The sequence below is a fragment of the Aplidium turbinatum genome, chromosome 3, assembly GCF_918807975.1.
Source record: "Aplidium turbinatum chromosome 3, kaAplTurb1.1, whole genome shotgun sequence".
NCBI lineage: Eukaryota > Metazoa > Chordata > Ascidiacea > Aplousobranchia > Polyclinidae > Aplidium > Aplidium turbinatum.
Window position 1 is genome coordinate 18,073,143 of NC_137474.1, and position 15,977 is coordinate 18,089,119.

General features: G+C 38.8%; 1 protein-coding gene across 1 annotated transcript in view; it reads right to left on the minus strand.

Moving 5' to 3' along the window:
- Positions 1–7,673: 7,673 nt before the first annotated feature.
- Positions 7,674–15,977, minus strand: part of LOC145767264 (MICOS complex subunit Mic10-like) — a 55,707-nt gene continuing 47,403 nt past the window's right edge. Inside the window, exon 4 of the mRNA XM_082579055.1 lies at positions 7,674–7,965. Coding sequence (XP_082435181.1) covers positions 7,885–7,965 — 81 coding nt within the window. The 3' untranslated portion in view covers positions 7,674–7,884. The remainder of the gene's footprint in view (positions 7,966–15,977) is intronic.

The following is a 15,977-nucleotide window of genomic DNA, read 5'->3' on the forward strand; positions in this document are numbered from 1 at the left end:
TAATTGGGGTAGGGCCAACAAAACGTTAGTACACAAGGTGGAAGTGATTCAGAACAAATTTATTAGAGCGTGTTTGTTTGGTGACAGGAAAACCTCGACGACCTACATGTACAGCAAATTTCAAGTATTAAAAGTGAGTGACCTTGCAAAGCTGGCATATGCACAGTTCATGGCTGGTGTCCGCCCCGATAGCTCAGTGGTTACGCGCCGGGCTCAAGATCACACGGCGCTGGTTCGACTCTCGGGGTGTGCGTTTGAGCAACGCATTTCAGGACTGCTCTCCATTCAGCGGCACCTAGTGAATGGAATAATTTCTCGGCAACAAGACTTCAACAATCGGAAAACTTCACTCTGCCAATCTCGGTAACCGGCCCTGCGTCAAGAGCCTCTACAAGTATGCGAACAAGTACCAGGAATAACCAATCAAGGCTTTGTCAGTCCGAGGATAAAGATTCAAAACCAAACCAACCAACCAAACCAAACCATGTTCAAGTACGAAAATAATTTTTTGCCAGCATGTTTCTCTGGCTACTTTGTTAAACTAGACGACATAGCCTACAGCCCTACATCAACATGATACAAGACATAAGGCTAAAACCAGATTTTTTCTTCCCAGGTTTGAAACAAACTTTGGCAAAAAAACACTCCATTTCTTGTGTGTGCAAGTGTGGAGTGAAATTTCACACGATATAAAAGATTTACCGTTCCATTGCTTTAAAAACAATGTCAAAAACCAACTGTTACATGAATATACGTGCGTACCTTAACTGCTCAATACAAAGGATAACTTACCTTTACAGTATATCATCATATCGTAGGCTACTTATTAATCTTTGTTTCTACAGTTAGTATCAAATTGTCCTATTTTTGTATGCTTTACATAAAAATTGTTGCAATTCGGTGGTGGTATTCACGTTTTTCTCCATTAGCCTATTTCAGGAAAACTTTCGCAAGTGCTGTAGCCTAGGCTATTATAGCACACAATCACTTATTGGTCGTTGGTTAATTCTTGGTCGCTGGTTTGAATCTTCATCCTCGGCTTACTCGGTCTGAGAATGCAGATTCAAACCAACGGCAGTTGTTTTTCAATCTCAGTGGCGAACCTTTTTTATTCAATGAAGTAGTGTGCCTGCCTCTGCACACGAGTGTGTATGAATGTGTAGTTAGATTTACTGTGATGGGGTGGTGGCTGACTAGATGACTGCTTATGGTCTTTCGCTACCATCCTGATTGCGCCATAATCTAACCAACAGTTGTACAATGCATTGTTTTGACAATCACATTTTACTCTGATTGTTTGTTAATAGGTATGGCGCTGTTAAAACAAAATAAATTGACTTGACTTGACTTTAAGCCAAGGATTCAACCTAACCCTGACGTCATTGCACAGAACGAACAATTGTTGCGAGAATATAATTTTCAGCGATTCTAGCACGCATCTACAAAATGTAATACTGTATCTCTTAGCTTCCATTTAAGCAGAAAAGCTTTGGATTTTTACGTTGCTTCAACGATTGAAGACATTGAATCAGGGCAACAAAGATGAATTCTTGGGTTTTGTGGCCGTGCTAACTAGTGATATATAGCCTACTACATAATTTTTCATTCAGGTACGTTTTAAACCTTTCAAGGTTTTGCCACCTTTTCCCGTTTGTTAACGTGCTGGTAGGTCTATATCGATTTTTGTAGTTAGTATCTTTTTCGTCCCGGACGCGTTAATGACGAAAAATAAAAGATTGATTGATTCTTCACTAAGAATGGATGGGGGTACCGGTAGGCTACCTACTTCTACACTAATCAGCCAGTTTAGTTCAATTTTTACGTCACAATGTCTGGCTTTGATCTCCGAGTAATATTGATAAGGCAAGGTTGATTGCGAAATTAGATTATACGAGTAGCAAGGCCTATGAGAAGAGGGTACGGCGTCTGTAGCTCACCCAGCATGGGGCTAAGGGAGCTCAAGCCCCCCCAAACTCGCCACTAAAAATGAAGTTTTTGTATGCTCCTCATTTATACATTTTGCTTACAGGTTAGGTATGAATAAGACACAACAATACAACAGGGCTGACCAATATAACAATATATTTTACATATTATTATTTAACTTACAAATACTGTAGTTTTAACAGTTGAACGTTTTCGGTTTAACCTCATCAGGAAGCTGAAAATATGTATAACAATGCCATAAATTTCAACTTCTTGAAGGTAAAATTACATTAAGAAAAGGCAACTAGGCTACATAAATAGCCTTAGGCCTACTACGAAAAAATTTAAGGTGAAACATCAAGTAAATGTTGAAGAGAATAGACTCGCCTCCAGCAAATAATTGTTTGTTTAAATTTGAGTTTGAGCGTTTGATTAACAGTGCTTCCTAAATATTGCTGTCAAATTGGGATTTGTCTTTGCGTAAAATTTTAAATGAGTCAGCAGAGAATTTTCAAACAGAGCAAAAATAACACTCCATGATATGGTCTTTAATGGCACTTTTCTTTAGCTCCAGTTCAGATGCTCCTGTACTTTCGTGGTCAAATGTCTGGTGGACATACGTACCGATGTACCGTACGTCAATGCCGAATCACACGGACATGTAAAACTGTATACGACGTTTGAGCAGAGAGACGAAGGCGTCTGGGACTTTAGTTGAAAATACAAACCAAATAGCCTACCGTAACTAAATTTAAATGTTTTGTAAGTAGAAAAAACGTCCACATCAAATTTATTGTTTACAAAATTAGTGTTTTGTTTCAAACTGTTTTCGTGCTAGTTGTTGTTTTCGCTCTTATTTGTGTTGGCAAACGGAAAGTTAGTTCTATTTTGTCATACACGAGGAAAAAGTCGAGATCTATAGAAGATTGCGAGAGTAGACGTAGGAATGAGGATGCTGATGGTGCTAGTAGCATGGGGTTCACTAGGCCAATTTCTAATCCGATTGAGAGAACAAGTCCTGATGTATCGGCAACCGGTGGGTTGTGGGCTGTGAGCAGTGTCGTAGCCAAGGGGGTGGGGGTTTCAACACTCCCCTTTGGCACGCGTGTTACGTCACGATATTGAGAATGGTGCTTTCAGTTTCTTTATGTCTTTAAAACAAAGTTTGCTTAATTTTAAGCAAAACTGCATTAAAAGAGCGAGTTTTGCCAATACCAAACATTGAAATATCTCAGCCATGAATTAGCAACAAGAAAACATAGAAACTCAGCTTTATTTCGTAAAAATGCCGAAAAAATCATGATCTTTTCCTTTTGCTATGCCACCAGACAGCACCATTTTACAGGAATATTGATACCCACATTTTTGTTGAAAATGCTCTCAGAATGCACCAAATTCAAATTAATTTTTCAAAAATTTCTGCGGGAGGTCCCTCAAACACCCCGCCGCTAGGCGTCGTCTTAGGCGAACACGCCGTCAAAACTCCCCTCTTTCAAAATTCCTGGCTACGTCACTGGCTGTGAGTGCCTTTAAATATTAATCAAAGGGATGGGCATTGGCCTATTGTCACTGTCACTATTGTCGTAAATCACTCGGCCGACATTTCTGAATTTGCCCCCCCCCTAACTTTTTTTCTGGGTGCGCTACTGCACGGCGTACCCTTGAGGGCCCAGACATGTGTTTATTGGGGGGCCCGAAATTGTGGTTTTATAGTTTACGCGCAAAAATGTTTGGTTAAAACCATCCTAAACGACTGATTTCAAGCATAAAAGTTGTTATTCTTTAGTCTTGAGGGGCCCGTAACCTAGCAAAAAGGCCCAGAAAAGTAATCGAGTGCTTTGCGAGCAAATTAGGGGCCCAAAGTGATAATTTAATGCTTTACGTGCAAAAATGTTCTGTCAAAAGCACCCTAAATTAAATCATAAAAGTTCGTTATTCTCCTGTTATTCACTTAAGGATCGCAGCAGCACATGATTTTTTTTCTTTCATTAATATTACTGAACATCAGGTCATCAGCCTATCTTGTTTCAACGTAATGTGCCGATGCTTGACATTTGTCACATTAAGAACTGGGAAGCAGCTGACTCGATGACTGATATAGTCTTTCGCTGCTTCCTGTCTGTTGTGGTATTTTGATAGCTATGGTACTATTTTATTCGTATTGTGTATAATTGCACTGTACTATTGTCGCAACAGACGAAATAAAAGGTTTCTCTCTCTCTCTGTCCGGGGGGGGGGGGGGGGGGGGCATGGTGCAGCAAAAGCAGGTTTGAGAGAGAAAAACCCGGGTGTTTTTTTTGTTTTTTCAAAACTATTTGACAAAGGTAGTTTCACGCTTATTTCACTCCACAATGAATTTCGGAGTTAGAGTAGGAGCCGGAGAATACTTTCGGAGCAGGACCAGAGACGGAGTCAAAAAAAGTGATTTCTCTCGACTGCATATGCTTGGTATGATGGAAAGAGCAGTCTTAAAGCTGACGAATGGTAGCCTATCTTTTCTGGTCAGTTATGACCAGTGCCGGATTAAGGGTCTGCTTGCCTGTAGGCACATTTTATAAGTGGCTCGAAAATCAGGGTTACCAACTAAAAAATTAAAATTATTAGTGTTGCCAAATCATTGTCACAGCTGGTACTGGTACCATTGGTACCGTGCAAAAACTTGGTCATATGCCTAACTACTGTACAGGGATATCTATAACTACGGGATTGGAAACTCTATCCAGTGCTATACATCAGTAGGGTCATCACATTACTAGGACTACAGAGCGATTAACAAAATAAAATACCGACTAAAAGATATAAAAAGTTAGATTTTGCAATAATAATACAAATGTACACTCACATGAAACTTAATTGATGTATAAAAGTACATTTACGCTGCTAGAAAAAAAACGATGAATCCAAAAAATGAATGAATGCAACGAGTGCAGAAACAGCCTAATGTTGTTCTTTAACATTGTGCCTACTGAAAATCGGATCAGAAGTAAATGAGGAGTGTTCAGTAATCAGTGAAATATGCTGTTATAGGCCTATCATCAACTTGTTCACTGATCGATCCAGTACGAAACCAATCCGTTTACGATGTCATCAGAACTAAAACCAATAGCCATTATGGAATTTTTTTAAGCAGCAAACAAAATACAACATAACTGCACTAATGGAATACAAACAAATAAACAAACCAGGCAAGAGTAGACCTTACAATTTACAGGTTAATTGATGATTACACTTTTGGTTGTTCGTTTAGCCTAGTAGGCCTACTTGCTACCCTTTGAGGTCAATTTATGTGATTATTTATCACAGCAGCGCACAAAGAAAAATGACCCTACTGGTGTATTAAATAGTTTTCAGTTTCACAGAGTTTCCAATCCCGTAGTTATAGATATCCCTGCTACTGTAGCCTAAATAACAACTTTGCGCGTTTGTGCGATTGAAAACGCGTTAACTAGTTTTTGGAGGTCAATCTTACGGAGTAGGATCGCTTTCAATACACAAAAGTGCCAGTGTACCAAGACGTTGTTGACACATTGTTGATCGTTTAAAGTCTTTAATTCGTTTCAGTTGTGAAAACGAACGTTCCCCGGAGCAATTCGTAGCCATTAGAGACAAGTACATTCTAAGTGCTACTTCAGTGTTCGGAAATGCATTATAAACACCAGTAGCCTAGTGTGCACCATTTTAAACATCTTCTGAGCACTTCCTGTTGTTTCATCGCGTCTTTGCTCTTTATACCAGCACATAAACTGACAAAATTCTGATTGGAAGTCGGAAGACAGGTCCTTTGAATACACACCAACCAGCCCTGCAACAGCGACATCGATGTCTTTAACAGACATGGAGTCGTACTCAGTCAAAACTCCAAACCTCTGCAGCACCATGGAATATGCATCGATACGTTTCTGTAGTGCACTCTTCAGTTGGTCGATGATCACATAAAACGTGTTGATTATGACCATACCTTAGTTTCCCAGACCATTTTTTAGTACAGTTAGAAAGTATAATTTTGCCTAATCAATGACACTCCTCAAAATTTCTGCTATGGTGGCAAGTTTCTTAACCTTCACTGATTGTATGAAAGAAGAGTGAAAACTAAGCCTTCCACTGAAAACTCGTGATTACACCCTTGGATTATCACATGGAAATCGTGGTGTGACAACACCCCCCGGTTTGTCCTACAAGAAAAACTAAAACAGGCTATGTAAAAACTCCGTTTTTGAGGGATAGTGATCTATTGCCTGCCAACGTTCAAAACTAAGAGATGCAGAATTGTTTAAAAAACACGTAAATATCAGCACATTTTAGTTGACAAGTTTTTGTAACAAAGCAGCCTACTGAGAAAGACTTTTCGACCTCTTTGCCGCCGAGCGTGGGGAATTTGTTTGTTTGTTTATCTTTATCCTGCATTGCGGGAAAGCGGACTTGAGCGCTATGCATCGGTGTACGCCTTCCGACGTACACCTGACCCACGCTGCAGCCGACGACAATGTCTGTTTCCGGTTGTCTACTCTATTTATGACTTAAATTTGGTACTACCTTCATTCAAGTACTTTTTATTAGAGATATGAAAGTGTTATTTTGTTTGCAGTTTTTTCAAACAAGCAAATGTCCGTTTAGTTCCGCGTTCTACTATTGGGCCTAGGCCTACAACGTTTTAATATTTTAATACTGTAGCCTACCATCATAATTCTTGTTGAATAACGCTTGCCCCTGTTATTTGCCACTAAGCCTGAGCATTAATGCAAACCTAACTTCATGCTTGGTCTTGCTAGCACAAAAATGGAATAATCTTGCTAGGACAGCCAAAGTAGCGTGGTTTTAAGAACCCAGCTAGATGGTCATTGCAAAGGCACTCTTCTGTACCAGCAGGGCCGTTGACAGGATTTCTCGGGCCCGGTACCGATTTATTTTCGGGCCCCCTTCATCGACAATGTTATGAATATAAAGGTTGTGTACAGACTTTTATTGTTGTCGTTTAAGCATGGTCATTTAACAAATCTTGCGCAATCTTAAAATTTCTTGAACCGCAAAACTTACTATCTCTATCTAGCGGGTGCTTTTTTGAACTTTTATTTGTCACATGGCGCTAGAGTAGCCTATTACTTCAATGCCATTCCATTCATGTTTCACTGGTCATTCTGGGCTCACCAGAAGAGAATTTACAGCACTGCAGATATTAGTCAGAAAGTTTTCAATTTGATTTGGGAAAGGTGTTTGGGCCTAGGTCAATCATTTGATGATTGCTGCAATCTGAAAAGCGGTTTTGGTCTAATATTTAGTGCAGAAATAGGGATAGTAATCTTCTTACCTGTGCCATTTCAGTTTGAGTTTGAACAAATATTAGCCTGTTTATTTTGAAATTCGTGTTTCGGGTAATATTCGTGGTTAGGGAAATCACTATATTAGACTAAATTATTATTTTACTGTTTGATGGCAGAAGTGATTATTTTACCACCAGAAAGCTGAAGTAGGCCCGATACCCAGAAGGGGCCCGGTACTTTACCGCCTGACGGCTGAAATGGCTGTTTTAACCTCTGGTGGCAATTCGTTTAGATCTGATTATATTAAGATCTTGATAATGTTTGAAGTCGCAGGAAATTTTTTAAATCCGGGCCCGGGTCCAAAAGTACCATCTAGACCCCCCTGTGTACCAGCACACTGCCTCCCAGATCAATCAAATCAGCTACAAGATGCATCCTGACCTGACCAACATAGTAGTATCAGAGTTAAAAAAGAGTAACTCAGCAATATCGTTTTCATATTAATTGATTGTAATAATATAAATCGAAAATAAATACTTAAAACTCCACTCGATTTTAGAAACTGAAAGCAAAAAACCAACGTTTCAAACAAGACTTCGGCAAATATATTTTGTGAACGTCCAAGATATCACTCTCTCGTGTGCTCAAGACAGTTGCAGCTCCATTGCGAAAAAGATAAAGTAAAAAGATAGGCAGTAAATCATTCGATCTTTGCGTCGGTGCCGACTTGTGGCTGTTCACTCGAGGAACTAGCTTGCACTAACGTCTTGTTGCGTTGCGCCTGCAGAAAACAAATGAACAAATTGCGATCACACAGGCCTTGCCAACGTGCAAACTGGATACGGTTGTAATTGGTTCCACTTTTGAACTTAAGTTGCTTAATATCCCTTTGAAATGATAATTGTGAGAATCTAAATTGCCAAAGTGCGATCAAGGAATTTTAAATCACTGCAAAACTCATATTTTACGTCAAAAACATTACGGTAGCCTACAGATATTTCCATATCACCACTATTGATAGATGTTTTCGAATTACTAGCACAATTGCCAAAATCTAATCCATTATTTGTATAGTAACAATAGCATAAAGATAGCTCAAAATCACAAAATATACACAATGAATATAAATGAGTGACACTAGACCAGCAGTTCTCAACCAGTGGGCCATGGCTCACTGGTGGGCCATAGAAGCATTTTGATGTGGGCCACAGACATATTTGAAAAATTGAAAGATTTATTGAAACATTTTGTTTCATTTTTGTCACTATGGTCAATTTTACACTTGTGTGTTTGTTTAGTTACAATGAATGATACTGCTGTTTTTAGCTACAAAGTGGCAATCATCTTCTAATTATTGCAACATGCAGTTTACATCAACTCAGTTTTTACAACACTTTATGATGTAATAGACTAGTTTGTGGTTACAATTAAGCCATCTTTATAAGCGGTAGCCTTGTCGAACTTCTGCAGATCCGCTTTTTAGTAGGCTACGTGCAGCATTTTATTTTGTGGAGGAATTGACAATACTTGAAGCTTTAAGTTTGATGAAAATTACATTCAGTATGTACATTGTACATCAACTTTTGATAACAGAGAAAAAGGACAATGTGTATTACGTTGTAAAGTTCTTAGTCACCATTCATTGAGGCCGTCAAAACTGAAACTTCACCTGGAAAAAGTTCATCCTAATTGCAAGGATGAAGATATGAATTTTTTTAACGAAAAGAAGACAGTGTGAAGCGTCAGCACCTGGATTCAACAAGGAGATTCCAAAAACATTCCAAAGGCAATGTTCTGCTGCTTTTGTTTATAAACCTTTTTTGTAATTTTTTTCTTAGATAAAAACTGAATGGGCCACAGAACTTTTATGCAAACAAAAATGGGCCACGAAAGAAAGAAGGTTGAGAACCACTACACTAGACGGATCGCTCACATACCGCCACCATTTGGTGGCACTGCGCAAGAAGCATCTCACTCTGCGCTACCCAAGCGTCTGGCAGGCTCTAGCTGGGGGGACGAGGGCTGACACTTTGCCCTTGTCTATTCTTCAGCAGAGTAATATGCACCTGTTTGGTGCCGCAGTGCTCACTGCTATAAACAGCGCTCTGTGCACAGTGACCGGATGCCTGCGTCCCACACCATTGGACAATCCCCCCATTCTTGCTGGCATCTAACCTACTGAGCTTCGTCGCGAAGAAGCCACTATGTCTCTACATCAGAGCCTAACCATCTTTTCTGCACCTCCAAATGAGCACTCCCGTCGACTGAAATCAAGACATTCATTTGTGCCAGCCGCTCAACTTCTGATCAAGAAAGCTGATGAACAAGACACCTCTGCGTCTACTTGGGCGGACTATAAATGGAAGTCAAGTACTACCAGACACCATTCGTTCATCTCCGACATCAACACACGCCCAATCGGCCTGACGCTACCAAGACAGACATGGGTGCGCCCCAACCGTCTCCGTACCGGCTTTTCCGTTCAACCATGCCTCAATGGGAAATGGCTTCTTCCTCCTCGTGTGAACGAGGAACACACCGCAGACCACATCATCAATGACTGTACCATCTTCAAGTCACCTAATGGAGTGGAAGGTCTGCGCGTCTTGGATAATGAAAACAAAGACTGGCTGCTCTCTAGTAGCCTTCTAGTGTAGTCCGGAAACATCGTGAATCTGGGGTGGTAAAAGGATAGACTCTCGGCTCCAGAGGCTCACACGACTACGATCAATGTAGAAGATGTTCATTTCAGTACAAAACACACAATTGACTTCAATTTTTGTTAAAAATTAGCATCATACAGAATTTCACATTTAGAATTAGACAAGTTACTCTCAATTTTGATGTATCTACCATATAATGATGCTATGGTTTTCGTTGGTAACAACTTCAACATCTTTTGGGGCACATTTGGCAGTTTTTAGCTTTGCTAAGTTAGAATCAATTTAACTCTTACATGTTTGAATCAGATTTGGTCATTTATTTCCAAATTTCTCATGGTCCGCAATAATGGTGATCAAGAAAGTGTGAAATCTTTTAAACTGATAAATATTTTGATTTCGACAAGGCGCTTGAAACCAATGGGGATTGGTGAATGAGCTATCCCTGTCTGGAGCCCAATATTATAAATTTTAGAGTTAAAATTAAACAATACCATTCTCCTAATATCAACATCAACGAGCACCAGTAATTTACTACATTTGGCAGATTTTTTTTCATTAAAAGTTTTTTGATTTTGTTAAAAGCTATTCAATTCGTCATTTTACTCTCATGTTGTTTTTCCAAGGTAAATTTTACACCATTGTAAAATATTCTAAAAGCACTATTAATTTCGATCCAAAAGTTTAATTCTTTTGCTTTGTGACTGTTTATCAGTATGCTTTTGTTGGGGGGAACTTGAAATTAGGCTAATGAATTCAAACAAATGAGAACAGTTCAAAGATACTGATTGCAACGATTTAGAGGTGGATTGTGTAACATGACACCAGGTCCACGGTTGCATTAGGTCCTTTCACACAGAACTAATTCAGATTTTTCAAAAAAATGTCATTTATAAAAAAATTCAAATATTTCATTTTTGTAAGTAAAACTCTGTTTGAAAAAGATCAGTTTATATGCAAAATGTACATTTTTTAAAGTTTACAAAAAACCTTTAGCTTTGGAGGAAAACTTCCTGAAGTAGAAGCATAATATTTCTGAATCCATATAGCCAAAAATTTGGTTTCTATCACCTACGGTTCACAAGTTATACCAATTTTATGGATTTGCCGCTTTCGATTCACACTCCCTCAGGTAGCATGGACACTCGGGGAGTGTCGGGGGTAACTGCCAAAAAATATGATAGGACATGTTTTTTTCTTAGGTCTAGTCCACCATTTTAGAACTACCGTAGAGTGGGGCTATTATGAACCTAGGGACTATTGTGAGCACATTTTAGGAAAAAGTTTGTTTTTGAAATTTTGCAAATTCTGTTACATTATTTAAAAACTTTTGGAGGTTATCTGCATGTATTATGACTCTTAAACATAGAAAGTTATAAAGTATAACTTTTGGAAGCTTTATTTTGTCTTTTGCATTGCCAAGAAATCGCCTTTAGAAAAGACTTGTGAAACTAAAGCCGTTTACTTTGGTGTCTGCGCAAGGTAAGTTTTGCTTTTAAGATGAAAACTACCTTTTCAATTAGTGACACAATAAGTTATAATTACATTGTTATCTTTTACGTTTGGTATGATGGTTTAGTAAAAAAATTTTGCATGAATTTGTGAAGAACATAAATTTTAGGATTTTAGGGGGCTATTGTGAACAATGTTCATGACATGTGGTCATACCCCATACTTTGTTTTTGAACATATGCACACGATAGTTCAAGCCCATTTGACGACAATTAGAAATATCCATAGATCAATGCCATATTTTTGCAGGTTTCATTATGGTTCGAGAATACAAAAGAACAAGAACAAAAGCTACTCCCCTGCAGACCTTCACAATCCCGTGGAACAAGTAACCGATAGGGGGGTGTCTTTGAGAAAGGCTAGGGAGAAATATGAAATTCCTCTTGAGACCCTCTCAAACCATGTAAATGGAAAAGGCAAAGGTTATTCGAAAGCAGCACACCCTACTGTAGCCTATTTACGCCAGAACGAGAGTTTGTGATGTCAAAGAACCTAGTTTGCCTTGCGGAATGGGGATTTTTTTTCGACATTCTTGATGTTAGAATGTTTGCCAAGCAAATTCTCTGCGAAGAAGGCAGGAAAGTTTGTGAGTTCAAGGAAAATTTGCCAAGTAATGACTGAGCGAAGCTCTTCTAAGAGAGGCAAAAGGAAACAATTGGGCTCCGAAAAAATTGAGCTCCGAAAGTCAATTTCAAGCTCATAGAAAAAATTTCTTAATGCTTTCGCCCCGTACATCAATTGCATGTTCAACATAGCCCCAATAATAGCCCCGTGGTTGGGGCTATTATGAACACCAAGAAAAATGGCGGAAAGGTCATGAAATAAAGCGTTCAGCAAAATCAAATATAGACTGCTTAATCAATGAATCTCAGTCCATAAAATAAGAACAAAATCGTATTGCAACAACGTAACATTATGATTTTAGTCAAATTTTTCCCAAAAAAGTGTTCACAATAGCCCCTCCTTACGGTACTCCTTTTTGAAATTCAAAATTTTTTATTTTTATTATTATTATTTATTTGTATCAGACAAGGTTGTCTATATTAAAACCAAAACACAAAAAGACAAGACGTAAGGAGTCACTTGGATGACATGTGCAACAAATCATTGTAGTGCTTAAAAAATGTCGTTTTATATATAGAAAGCGTCTGAGGACATTAATGCTATTATGATACGAGAATTGAGAGATTTGTAACAACGTTGCACAAAGGCATAAACTGTTTTCCGCAATAGAGCGTCAAAAGTTATAACATTTGCATTAACTTGACATTAACGTGCACTAGTAAAGCGAGGCATATTGTGTAGAATTCGAAATGAGTCATTATGGGCAATTCTAATCCGATTGATCGTAGAACAGCGATAATTGTGCCAAAGTTGACAAGCATAAAGAGATGTACAGTAAGAGCGAAACAACACATTTTTTACTCTTCGTGAACATTTGCTCTATTTATTTTTTAATTTGTTTACAGTACAATAAAGAGATTTAACTTGTCGCAGTATGTCCTTGTCATCTGATAATGAAGACGTGATATACACACCTAAATACTTAATATTTTCAACAAACTCGATCGAATCTTGGTCAACAATAATCTTTGGGGAAGAAGACAGATCGAAATGTTTGGGCTTGAATAACACCCCAAAGGATTTTCCACAATTAAATGTAATGTCATGTTGCTTAGCGAAGTCTTGGCAGATTTCAATCAATTCACGTAAACCAACAAGACTGGGACAAAAGCAGCAAAGGTCATCAGCAAACATAATGTGATTTACCAATGCATTCCCTACATAGCAACCCACTTTAGACATGTTAAGCTTTTTGGATAGATCATCAACATAAAGGGAAAAGAGGTAAGCCTATGGACTCAAACAGAGGCGCCTAAGCCGTGGGGGCCAGGCCCCCACGCATATTTCTGCGTGGGAGCAACTTTTTATGCTGCATTGATACATAAAACAATAGATAAACTAGCGATCGGCAGCAGGAAAACATTTTTAAATGCAAACCGCAACAGCTTCGCGATAAGTAATCACTAGAAGGAGTAGCGATGCTACAATCCCACCCCAGACAACAATAAAATCTGTCATTTTTACATTGATTTAACGTCTGCAGACGTTGAATCAATGTAAAAATGACTGATTTTGCTGCCTGAGACATAGCAAAAATCTACCATTTTGCGTCGATTCAATGTCATCAGATGTTGAATGCACCCAAAACTAACATAATTTGCTACGTAGACGCAGCGTGCGTTTAGCTTAATGCGCTTGCAAACAGACTCGATGTCGCTTTCAAAAGTGTAAAGGGTCGCGAAAACTTTTAAAAGATTAAAAGGGGTCGCGAGCAAAAAAGTTTGGGAAGCCCTGCACTAACCAACGCAACAAGGGCTGGAACAAAACGCATTGCGCACACGCGGCATAATCAACACAACAACGGACTCGCGCAAACTGCATGGCGCACACACGACCGTTGCCATAGAAACCCGATCAAAGGCAGGGAATATGCGCATCTTTTGTTTCATCTGCAACACGAAAACGGGCGTATTACAGCGAATTGAAACTTGAAAGCTGGTCAGCCATAAGTTGCGATATTGTACTGAAAAGGGAGCAATGTCAAGTCGAAAACTTATCAAACGTCTCTCCGTAACTACAGTATTTTTCAAGGGCTGTTTACGGATGTCAGAAACTTTTAAATTTATTCAAGTTGACGTGCTGTTGAATTGATTTAAACATGAATGATTTTACTTTCAAGCATATGATCAAGTTAGTATTTTCATTCCATTTACATTTACCTTTTAGTAAACATTTTCGTCTCTTGTTTCATGCTAATAAATCTATTTCGTTGCTAAACTTTACGTGGTGCTTAGCTTAAAGAGTCGCAGTCCATCAACCGCTAGCCAACGCAGACGCATAGCATGTGTTTTGGTTGAGTTTTGTTTATAATAATTAACGGTAGGTCGAACGAAGCGATAACTCCGAGTGTGGCAATAAAAGCAATCCTAGTGTGACGACATAATTACGTCATTCATCTGCGTGACATTTCGCTGAATTTACGTTGCTGCTGATGAAACACGCTTTCGCCCCCACGGCCAAAAAAATAGTTAGGCGCCTATGGACTCAAAACCCCACCCTGCCTCACCCCATTTGAAACATGAAAAGGCTGAGAGAGGTGGCCACCCCATTTTACACGCATAGTTTGATGACTGTAACAATACTGTAACAAACGGACAAAATGCATAGGCACTCTTCTTTCAATCATTTTTTTAAACAAAGTGTGATGACTAATTTTATCAAAAGCTTTAGAGGCATCTAAAAACATGGAAAAGACAGGTGTATCATGCGACGTATATGAATATGCAGTTTGTTTGAGGAGAAAAATACCCATGTCCGTGCTGTGGTTTGGCTTGAAGCCAAACTGATTATCAGTAGTTTGCAAAAATGACAATACATGAGACAAAATGAGACGCTCAAACAGTTTTGAAATGACTGTTGCAACTGTTATTGGACTATAATTTTCAGGCTGAGCTGTATCTTTGTTTGAATTTTTAACAATAGGAACTATGAAAGTATCAATACAGGACAACGGTAGGATTCCATGCCTAAAGCACGTATTAAACAACACACTCAACTCAAGTAAAAATTAATATTATAATCGCAAAATGCAATTTTTCACCGCACCCTAGTGATTATATCGGACCAACAAAAACTATTGTATAAAATCAATCATATCAGTTAGCTTTGTTCGCACTTATTGGCTGTCAACAATGCTGACTTCCAAGGCCTTCTAGGCAGTCAGCCAGTATACGTTTGTTTATCGGAAACGCAGGCAGTCTATTTATCAGTGGCGTATTCTCCATGCATGCAAGGCATGCCTTACAATTCTGATGAAATCAGAAATCTTTCAGGAACAACGAATTTAGGCGTAGAAATTGAAAATGTTAATAGCAAAACCTCCTTGCTCTCTTAATTTCAATCTCCAAATTTTTCTGGGGGGGTAAGCCCCTAAACCCCCCTACACTGGCTATGACCCCCCCTCCATTGCATGCCTACGAAAATCAACCAGGATACGCCACTGCTATTTATCAACGAATTGAAACAAATAATAGAAAAAATAACTTCGCTTCAAAGCGAAATGACATGAAATATTTTGAAATTACGAAACAAAATTTTGAAAAATGAAACGAAAAAGCAATACCAGCATAAATACGATTTTGCATTTTCTGCAAAGAAAAAGGGTGATACCAAATATACTCGAGTATAGGACAGGTGGAGAATGGAGATTTTTGCAAGTGATTTTCACTTCAAAAAGACGGTCGACTTATACACGGGACAAGCTGTTGTCTTTAGCTCGGCAGCCATCAAAATTAGCGCATTTTTGCTGCGGCAAAATCATTGCCGACGTAGATTACGGATTGTGAAATGGCGTCGGCCGTAGTAACAGATTTGAATACGTTTCTTTGCAGTGATTCAAACTTAGGCTACGTTTACATGATAGGCGAAATGAAAATGACCGAAATGAAATCTCAAAAGCGGCGTGAAAAAGGTTTTGTTCACATGCCATCTCATTGCGGCTGCTTTTGGTTTCGGGCGAAAGGAATACAGCTTCTACACATGAGTGATTTTCGCGCCT